The sequence below is a fragment of the Nerophis ophidion genome, linkage group LG17 (assembly GCF_033978795.1).
Source record: "Nerophis ophidion isolate RoL-2023_Sa linkage group LG17, RoL_Noph_v1.0, whole genome shotgun sequence".
NCBI lineage: Eukaryota > Metazoa > Chordata > Actinopteri > Syngnathiformes > Syngnathidae > Nerophis > Nerophis ophidion.
In genome coordinates this window covers 8199080-8210497 of record NC_084627.1, presented here as the reverse complement: position 1 = coordinate 8210497, position 11418 = coordinate 8199080, and the positions used below count along the sequence as shown (strand labels likewise).

Here is an 11418-nt window from a genome sequence, read left to right as displayed (position 1 = left end):
ATGCATTTTCTTAAAGGCACTAACCTTTTGTTTATTTTTGATTTAAGCATTAGACACATTTTTACCTGCACCCTGCCTCCCGCTGTTTCCGACATCTACAAAGCAAGCTGCTGCCACCTACTGATATGGAAGATTATAACGTGGTAAGTCTGCCGATCTCCAGACAGTACAGACACTCAACAACAACACATTAGTTGCGGATTATAATTACTGGTTTGCAAAAAATATTTTTAACCCAAATAGGTGAAATGAGATCATCTCCCACAGCAAAACCAGACTGTATCTCACAGCACACTAGTGTGCCGCAGCACAGTGGTTGAAAAACACTGTTATTGAGGTTCATTTGTGTCTTTTTCTGGACACTGAATTTATGTTACTGATTTTTTTTGCATCGAATAACGCTGGTAATTTCATGGAAAAAAATTTGTGAGCAAAAGTTGTGTTCAAAATACAGTGTATACAAAATTAATGTAAAAAAAAAAATCAGTGCAGGAATCTAAAATGACTTGAAACTTGACTCCTCATTAACTGGAACGATTGCTTCAGTCTTAATTTACAGGAAGTGTATGGAGTAATTTTTTTCTGCTATGAAAGCTGTTTTTGGAGACTGATTTTATTTTATTTTTTTACATCAAATTTCCTTGCATTTTCATTTAATTTCACGATTGTATGATTCCCGGGCGCGGCACCGCTGCTGCTCACTTCTCACCTCACCTCCCAGGGGGTGATCAAGGGTGATGGGTCAAATGCAGAGAATAATTTCGCCACACCTAGTGAGATTTGTGACAATCATTGCTACTTTAACTTAATTTAATTTGCCGGGAGTGGGTTTTAAGCAACAAGCACTGATTTTTTTTTTTTTGACTGAATTTTTACACTTCATTTTTATACAGTGAATTTTCAAACATTGTATTTCAACAAACTGAACATACACATTTTACTCCCAAATTCAATAAAATGACGCTGATAATTTTATGAAAATGTGTGTAAAAAATTGTGTCCAGAAATTCACTTTATTAAAACACAACGTTTAAAAATTCAATGTAAAAAAACAACAACATATATAATTACATGAAATTATGACATTCAATCAAATGAAAATGTTATGAAATTGTCAGCATGATTTGAAGTAAATAAAAAAAATAATAACTTCACAATATTTAAACGCAAAAAATTCTGTTATAAGAATTCAGTGTCAAAAAAAGGCTTATGTAATATAGACACACATTAACCTCCATACACTTCCCGCACATTTTATGAAATTATAGAATTCAATTATAAAATGTAATGAAAATTACATTAAATTGTTAGAATAATGTAAAAAAAAAATCACTTTAGAAAATTCAAATGTTAAAAAATTCAGTCGCACAAATTCAGTGTCAAAAAACACACATTAACCACCATACACTTCCAGCAAGTTCAATGAAATTATGAAATAAATTAAACAAAAAAAAACAAAACAATTGGCAGCATTATTTTATATAGAAAAAAAGAAATCACAAGATTCAAACACAAAAAAATTCAATTACATAAATTCAGTGTCAAAAAAAAAGTATATGTAATGAAGACACAAATTAACTTCCGAAGTCCGTCTTCAGTTTCGAAGCAACAAATGTTTCTGCTGTAAATTGTTTTACACTGAATTTTAACAAACGGAAATTCTAACCCGCACATTTTCATTCACTGAAATTGTAAGCATAATTTAATGTTGAAAAAAATCACTTTACAAAATTCTAATGCAAAAAAATTCACTCCAAAAAAAACCTACTTGTGAAATGAATACAGAAATGAATTCCGGTAAATTAAATGAAATAATGAAAAAATAATTGTCGGTATAAATTTATGCAAAAAAAAAAAAAAAAATCACTTCACAAGACTCAAATGCACAATTTATATAAATTCAGTGTAGGAAAAAAAAATAAAAGTTTACGTTATACGCTGAATTTTAAAACAGTGTTTACTTAATTTAATCCTGACACACACATTTTTACTCACTGAAATTTTCAGCATAATTTCATGTAAAACAAAATCACTTTGCACAATTCAAATGTAAAAAAACAAAACGTTTAATTTTGGAGTCAACATTTTTTTTATGTAATAAACACACAAATTAATCACCATACACTTCCGGTAAATTAAATGAAATGATGAAAAAATAAGTGTCAGTATAAATTTATTAGATTAGATTAGATTAGATTAGATTAGATAGTACTTTATTTATTAATATATATGTATATATAAAAATAAAAAAAATCACTTCCGAGACTCAAATGGAAAAATTGTATAAATTAGGTTTAGGAAAAAAATAAAAGTTTACATGATGAAGACAAATTAAGTCGGTCTTAAGTTTTAAAGCAACAAATATGCCTGCAACAAAAACATTTTTACGCTTAATTTTAAAAACATTGTTTACTTAATTTAATTTTAACACACACATTTTTACTCACTGATTTTTTTCAGCATAAATTGATGTAAAACAAAATCACTTTGCATAATTATAATGCAAAAAAATTATGTTCAAAATCAGAGTCAAAAAATGTTTTATGTAATAAAGACACAAATGAACTGCCATTCACTTCCGGTAATTTAAATGAAATTATGAAAAAATAAGTGTCAGTATAAATTTATGTAAAAAAAAAAATAATAATAAAAGACTTCTCAAGAGACAATACATTTGGTTATGTGAAGTCAGTGTAAAAAAAAAAAAAAAAGACACAAACTCATTTCCAGATGTCGGTCTTCAGTTTTGAAGCGACACATATTTTTGTACTGAATTTATTTTATGTTGAGTTTTTACACACTGAATTTTAAAACAGTGTTTTTTTAACAAGCTGAAATTGTAACACGTTTTTACTCACTGTAGTTGTGAGCATAATTTAATGTACAAAATAAACAACTAAATATTTTTACAAATATCAAACACAAATGAATTCAGTGTGAGAAACAGCTTCCGTGATAAAGACACAAATATTATTATTGTTGTTCCTTCAAAAGTCTACTTGAAGTTGTACTATTATGTGTGTGTTGAGCATGTTCGAAGGCGTAAAGTACGACGCGCCCTGAACTCCACTTCCCATGATGCACCGCGGGGACCGCGTCTGTGTCTCCAGCGAGCTGTCAGTCCTCCAGCCGACCGAGGGACACACACTCGGTCCATCCGCAGCCCGGCAGCAGCGGAGCGGACACACGGCGCCATGAAGGCAGGATTAACGTTCGCCGGCCGCCTGGAAGTGTCCGTGGGCGGCGTGTGAGGGCGGCCGTCGTCCGTGGGAGCCGCTGCGTGGCGCAGAAGAAGACAGGATGAAGAAGCAGTTCAACCGCATGAGACAGCTCGCCAACCAGACTGTGGGCAGGTGAGACGCCGCCATGCTTGTGGCCTTCGGGGGGCGCACACATGACGATAGAGATGATCAAGATGATGATCATGATCATCATCATCATGATGATGATGATGATGATGATGATGGCGGGCGGACGTCATGCCCGTGGAGCTGCGGGCGCCCCCCTGCAGTGGGGGGGGGGGGGGGGGGGTCACACCAGCATGGCGGTCACGTATTGATTGACAGGTGCATCACCTTTAAGAGTTACACCTGCGCTGTCACACACGTCATCAACATAAACATGAACATAAACCTAAATATGCTGTCACACACGTCATCAACATAAACATAAATGTGTCACACACGTCATCAACATAAACATGAACATAAATATGCTGTCACACACATCATCAACATAAACATAAATGTGTTGTCACACACGTCATCAACATAAACATAAATGTGTTGTCACACACGTCATCAACATAAACATAAATGTGCTGTCACACACGTCATCAACATAAACATAAATGTGTTGTCACACACGTCATAAACATAAACATAAATGCGTTGTCACACACGTCATCAACATAAACATGAACATGAACATAAATGTGCTGTCACACACGTCATAAACATAAATGCGTTGTCACACACGTCAACATAAACATGAACATAAATGTGCTGTCACACACGTCATCAACATAAACATGAACATAAATGTGCTGTCACACATGTCATCAACATAAACATAAACATGAACATAAATGTGCTGTCACACACGTCATCAACATAAACATAAATGTGTCACACACGTCATAAACATGAACATAAATGTGCTGTCACACACGTCATCAACATAAACATGAACATAAATGTGCTGTCACACACGTCATCAACATAAACATAAACATGAACATAAATGTGCTGTCACACACGTCATCAACATAAACATGAACATAAATGTGCTGTCACACACGTCATCAACATAAACATAAACATAAACATAAATGTGTTGTCACACACGTCATAAACATAAATATGAACACAAATGTCCTGTCACACACGTCATGAACATAAACATAAATGTGTTGTCACACACGTCATGAACATAAACATAAATGTGTTGTCACACACGTCATAAACATAAATATGAATGTGTTGTCACACACGTCATGAACATAAACATAAATGTGTTGTCACACACGTCATAAACATAAATATGAAGACAAATGTGCTGTCACGCACGTCATGAACATAAACATAAATGTGTTGTCACACACGTCATAAACATAAATATGAACATAAATGTGTTGTCACACACGTCCTCAACATAAACATGAACATAAATATGCTGTCACACACGTCATGAACATAAACATAAATATATAAAAATGTGTGTGTGTGTGTGTGTGTGTGTGTGTGTGTGTGTGTGTGTGTGTGTGTGTGTGTGTGTGTTTGTGTGTGTGTGTGTGTGTAAATATTTGTATTATTGTAAAGATAGAGCTCAGGGGATCCAAGCTGCTGGGAGGGACCACTTTGTACTTTTTTGTACATCTAAGACCCTAAAAACTGTCATGATCCCACATGACAGTTTTTTATTATTTTCTTGCATTTTGTATTATTTCCTGCGCTTTTATTTTTTATTCCACTTCCTGTTTACCTCCATTTGTCACCACTCCCCTGGTCTGAGCGCTGGCTGCATCACCTGTCCCTGATTGGCTGTCATGGAACACCTGTCCCTGATTGGCTGTCATGGAACACATGTCTTTGATTGGCTGTCATGGAACACCTGTCCCTGATTGGCTGTCATGGATCACCTGTCTTTGTTTGGCTGTCATGGAACACCTGTCTTTGATTGGCTGTCATGGAACACCTGTCTTTGATTGGCTGTCATGGAACACCTGTCTTTGATTGGCTGTCATGGAACACCTGTCCCTGATTGGCTGTCATGGAACACCTGTCCCTGATTGGCTGTCATGGAACACCTGTCTTTGATTGGCTGTCATGGAACACCTGTCCCTGATTGGCTGTCATGGAACACCTGTGGAACACCTGTCTTTGATTGGCTGTCATGGAACACCTGTCCCTGATTGGCTGTCATGGAACACGTGTCTTTGATTGGCTGTCATGAAACACCTGTCTTTGATTGGCTGCCATGGAACACCTGTCTTTGATTGGCTGTCATGAAACACCTGTCTTTGATTGGCTGTCATGGAACACCTCTCCCTGATTGGCTGTCATGGAACACCTGTCTTTGATTGGCTGTCATGGAACAACTGTGGAACACCTGTCTTTGATTGGCTGTCATGGAACACCTGTCTTTGATTGGCTGTCATGGAACACCTGTGGAACACCTGTCTTTGATTGGCTGTCATGGAACACCTGTCTTTGATTGGCTGTCATGGAACACCTGTGGAACACCTGTCCCTGATTGGCTGTCATGGAACACCTGTCTTTGATTGGCTGTCATGGAACACCTGTCTTTGATTGGCTGTCATGGAACACCTGTCTTTGATTGGCTGTCATGGAACACCTGTGGAACACCTGTCTTTGATTGGCTGTCATGGAACACCTGTCCCTGATTGGCTGTCATGGAACACCTGTCTTTGATTGGCTGTCATGGAACACCTGTCTTTGATTGGCTGTCATGGAACACCTGTCTTTGATTGGCTGCCGTGGAACACCTGTCTTTGATTGGCTGTCATGGAACACCTGTCCCTGATTGGCTGTCGTGGAACACCTGTCCCTGATGAAAGTATCCAGTAACAAAAGTGTCCGCATCATTCAGCTTACTGTGTCATGAATTATTGTGACCACTATGTGTCACTGAAAGACAATTACCACTCCACTTCAACTTAAAAGCAGCACAAGTCCATTCCAGGCAGTTATTAATAAATAAGTTAGGGTTTTGTTCTGGCTCCTGCACATCGAGAGGAGCCAGATGAGGTGGTTTGGGCATGTGGTCAGAATGAGGTGTTTAGGGCCAGTAGGAGACCACAGAGAAGGCCCAGGACACGGTGGAGAGACTAAGTCTCCCAGCTGGACAAACTATCGGGGGGGAAGAAAGTCTGAACTTCTCTGCTTAGGCTGCTGCCCCCGCGACACAATTTCAGATAGGAGGAGGAGGAAGATGGGCGGAGCATTGTTCTCTGTTTGACTTGTTTCACTTGAATCCACTTTTTTTCCAACCACAAATATGCTCCGCCCACAAGTATGTACTGTATACCGGTACTTAGATAGTATCGCGGTACTTACAAGTATTATTATCACTGGAGGACAAGAAATAGATAAACATGCTTCACTACACACCGTAGGAGGATACAATAGCTCACCGGCATCAAAATGTAAACAAACGCCATGGGTGGATCTACACCTGACATCCAATGATACCAAGTACAAGAGCATATCTAGCCGATACTACTATGATTACATCGATATTTTTTATTGTCACAAAATCTTTTTTCCTTTTAAAAAAAAAATTCACATTATGTTTATAAAGTCAGTAAATACGTCCCTGGACACATGAGGACTTTGAATATGACCAATGTATGATCCTGTAACTACTTGGTATCGCATCGGTACCTAAACTTGTGGTATCATCCAAAACTAATGTAAAGTATCAAAGAAGAGAAGAATAACTGATTATTACATTTTAACAGAAGTGTAGATAGAACATGTTAAAAAAGATATTAACAGTAAATGAACAAGTGGATTTACAATCCATTTTTACAGTTTGTCCTTTAAAATGTTGACAAAATAATAGGTGTATAAATGACACAATATGTTACTGCAGACTAATTAGGAGTCTTTGTTTGTTTATTTACTACTAAAAGACAAGTTGTCTATTATGTTCAACATTTTATTTAATGACTAAATTACAATAATAAACATAAGATTTTTTATGAAAATGAAGCCAATAATGCCTTTTTTTGTGGTTCCCTTTATTTCGAAAAGTATCGAAATCCATCCAAAATATTGGTATGGGGACAACTCAAGATGGTAGCCAGCCTTTTACGCGAAAAATTATGAATAAATCCCTTTTTTTTTATTGAAGGACTACATTACAATAATAAACATTGTTAAAATAAAGACAATAATGACATTATTGTGGTCCCCTTTATTTAGAAATGTTTAAAGAGAATCAAAACACATTTTGGTACTGGTACCAAAACAACCCTAGTATGTATGATTCCTGCTGATATCGCATCAATAAGGGTATCAGTCCGTGGTCAAGGTTCCAGTAGGAACAGAACGATTACTGACTGAATGTTTGCGTGTTTTCTCGCTGGCGTTCCAGGCTAGCAAACATCAGGATTTGAACAAACCGCTGCTTGGCGCCGACTTCCAGAGAAGTTAATCCGGGACTTGAACTTGGAGTCCAAGTATTTACTACTGAAAAACGGTCAGACATGGAGGCTGCTGAGGGGAGATGTGATTAATCCTGCTAAATCCCTGCGAAAACACTGGAAGACTTCTATCTGCATCGGCAGTCCAGGGTCTGGGTTCTCTCTCTGCGGTTTTTGCTGCGGACTGAAGGTCTTGCTGTCTTGTTTGGGTCTGCCAGGTGCTTGTGTTTGTGCCACAACATGCCGTCTTCTGGCGCCAATTAAGGCAGAACAGGAACTTGTCGGAGACGTCGTCTTCTCCTACATTTCTTTAGCTCAGATGTCACAAGTTCATTCGTAAAGAACTTGGCCCGCAGGGTGTTTCCAAATGCCATCCATCCATCCATCCATCTTCTCCTGCTTATCTGAGGTAGGGTCACGGGGGCAGCAGCCTAAGCAGGGAAGCCCGGACTTCCCTCTCCCCAGCCACTTGGTCTAGCTCTTCCCGGGGGATCCCGAGGCGTTCCCAGGCCAGCCGGGAGACATAGTCTTCCCAACGTGTCCTGGGTCTTCCCCCTGGCCTCCTACCGGTTGGACGTGCCCTAAACACCTCCCTAGGGAGGCGTTTGGGTGGCATCCTGACCAGATGCCTGAACCACCTCATCTGGCTCCTCTCCGTCGGGCGGTATAGCTCGGTTGGTAGAGCGGCCGTGCCAGCAACTTGAGGGTTGCAGGTTCGATTCCCGCTTCCGCCATCCTAGTCACTGCCGTTGTGTCCTTGGGCAAGACACTTTACCCACCTGCTCCCAGTGCCACCCACACTGATTTAAATGTAACTTAGATATCGGGTTTCACTATGTAAAGCGCTTAGAGTCACTAGAGAAAAATGCTATATAAATATAATTCACTTCACTTCACTCCATGTGGAGGAGCAGCAGCTTTACTTTGAGCTTCCCCCGGATGGCAGAGCTTCTCACCCTATCTCTAAGGGAGAGACCCAAACTCATTTGGACCGCTTGTACCCGTGATCTTGTCCTTTCGTTCATGACCCAAAGCTCATGACCATAGGTGAGGATGGGAACGTAGATTGACTGATAAATTGAGAACTTGTCCTTCCGGCTCAGCTCCTTCTTCACCACATCGTATCGATACAGCGTCCGCATTACTGAAGACGCCGCACCGATCTGCCTGTCGATCTCACCATCCACTCTTCCCTCACTCGTGAACAAGACTCCGAGGTGCTTGTGGCAAGATCTCCTCCCCAACCAGGACATGGCACTCCACCCTTTCCCGGGCGAGAACCATGGACTCGGACTTGGAGGTGCTGATTCTCATCCCGGTCGCTTCACACTCGGCTGCGAACCGATCCAGTGAGCGCTGAAGATCCCGGCCAGATGAAGCCATCAGGACCACATCATCTGCAAAAAAGCAGAGACCTGATCCTGCTGCCCCAAAACTGGATCCTCTCAACACCTTGACTGCGCCTAGAAATTTTGTCCATAAAAGTTCTGAACAGAAGTGATTAGTAAATATATGATAACTGTTTCGAATATGGGAAATGTGAGCACAATTAGACGGCGACCATGAATTTTACTTTAAAGTGTGGTTAGCACAGCATTTACTTATACGACCCAATCCAAACAGCCTTTCCCACTCATGGTGCAAAACACAAAATGGTCACACACAACACAACCTGCTCACTCAACTTTGGGGGTATTATTAAAAAAAAAATGTCCAAGCACCATACATCATTCAAAATGACTACAATGCATGACTTAGACTTGGACTTGGACTTGCTTTTTATTGTCATTCAAATTTGAACTTTGCAGGACAGATAAGAACAACATTTTGTTGCATTATCTCATGGTAGTGCAGGACAAAGGAGCAATAAGGTGCAGATATAAATTAAAGCTGCAAGCAGCGTTGGTTGGGTCCGCCTTTGGCCGCTGCCGCCATGTCCCGAGTCCCAATCTTAGTCAGACCTACATAGAAGTTTTTGTTTCATCACTCTACGACATTCCTAACAGAATTTACAAGCAGTTTTGTCAGTTTTTTTTCTTAGGGGGCGCTAGAACCCAATTTTAATTTTTGGGGTTTGTTTTTTTATTGGATGGCAATTTTCAACAGTCCTGATGTGTGTGTAAAATTTGGTGAGTTTTGAAGCATGTTACGGGGGTCAAATTACAGATTGGCGTTTCTGGATGTTGTTGATAAATGGCTTTCGCTTGGCATAGTATAGCTTTAACTTGCACTTTGAAGCATTTTAAGGGGGTCAAATATCAGTTCAAAGAGGCAAAAAATGCATTTTTTGCAAACATTTTGTTTTGAAGGGGTTTTTGCCAACTTCCTGTTGATTTTAGGTATAGAAGTGTTCTATTGGAAATGTAGGTCTAAGTCAGACCTACATAGAGGTTTTTGTTTCATGTCTCTACGACATTCCTAACGGAAGTTACAAGCAGTCTGTTTTGTGTCTCTTCCTAGGGGGCGCTAGCGCGCAATTTTCATTTTTGGGGTTTGGTTGCTTAATATGTTGGTCTGCCTCTCCATACCGATGTGTGTGTCAAATTTGGTGAGTTTTGAAGCATGTTAAGGGGGTCAAATTACAGATTGGCGTAAAAAATGGATTACATCACACTTTTGCACATGTGTATGTTATATTTGTCATGTCTTGTGGTCGTGTTTTGTTTAGTTATGTTCTGTTTTGCTTAAGACTCCATTGTTTCCTGTTTTTGCACTTCCATGTTTGTTTTGTTTCCATGACTACCCATTAGTTTTCACCTGTCCTCATGTCACGCACCTGTCTCACATTTTGCATGCGCACACCTGTCACTAATCATGTCTATTATTTAAAGCCAAAGTTGCCAGGAAGTTAGCTTGGCGACTTTACTTCTACTCATGTCCTGCCATGCTAGCTCCACTCTGCTTCATGCCATGCTAGCTCCACTCTGCTTCATGCCATGCTAGCTCCACTCTGCTTCATGCCATGCTAGCTCCACTCTGCTTCATGCCATGCTAGCTCCACTCTGGTCCATGCCATGCTAGCTCCACTCTGCTTCATGCCATGCTAGCTCCACCCTGCTTCATGCCATGCTAGCTCTACTCTGCTTCATGCCATGCTAGCTCCACTCTGCTTCATGCCATGCTAGCTCCACTCTGCTTCATGCCATGCTAGTTCCACTCTGCTTCATGCCATGCTAGCTGCACTCTGCTTCATGACATGCTAGCTCCACTCTGCTTCATGCCATGCTAGCTCCACTCTGCTTCATGCCATGCTAGCTCCATTATGCTTCATGCCATGCTAGCTCCACTCTGCTTCATGCCATGCTAGCTCCATTCTGCTTCATGCCATGCTAGCTCCACTCTGCTTCATGCCATGCTAGCTCCACTCTGCTTCATGCCATGCTAGCTCCACTCTGCTTCATGCCATGTTAGCTCCACTCTACTTCATGCCATGCTAGCTCCACTCTGCTTCATGCCATGCGAGCTCCACTCTGCTTCATGCCATGTTAGCTCCACTCTGCTTCATGCCATGCTAGCTCCACTATGCTTCATGCCATGCTAGCTCCACTCTGCTTCATGCCATGCGAGCTCCACTCTGCTTCATGCCATCTGAGCTCCACTCTGCTTCATGCCATCTGAGCTCCACTCTGCTTCATGCCATATTAGCTCCACTCTGCTTCATGCCATATTAGCTCCACTCTGCTTCATGCCATGCGAGCTCCACTCTGCTTCATGCCATGCTAGCTCCACTCTGCTTCATGCCATGCTAG

The 11418-nt window shown here is 40.4% G+C and overlaps 1 protein-coding gene across 1 annotated transcript in view; it reads left to right on the top strand.

Moving 5' to 3' along the window:
- The first annotated feature begins 2981 nt into the window (after window positions 1-2981).
- LOC133536570 (rho GTPase-activating protein 44-like) overlaps window positions 2982-11418 on the top strand; it is a 64749-nt gene continuing 56312 nt past the window's right edge. Inside the window, exon 1 of the mRNA XM_061877203.1 lies at window positions 2982-3353. Coding sequence (XP_061733187.1) covers window positions 3301-3353 — 53 coding nt within the window. The 5' untranslated portion in view covers window positions 2982-3300. The remainder of the gene's footprint in view (window positions 3354-11418) is intronic.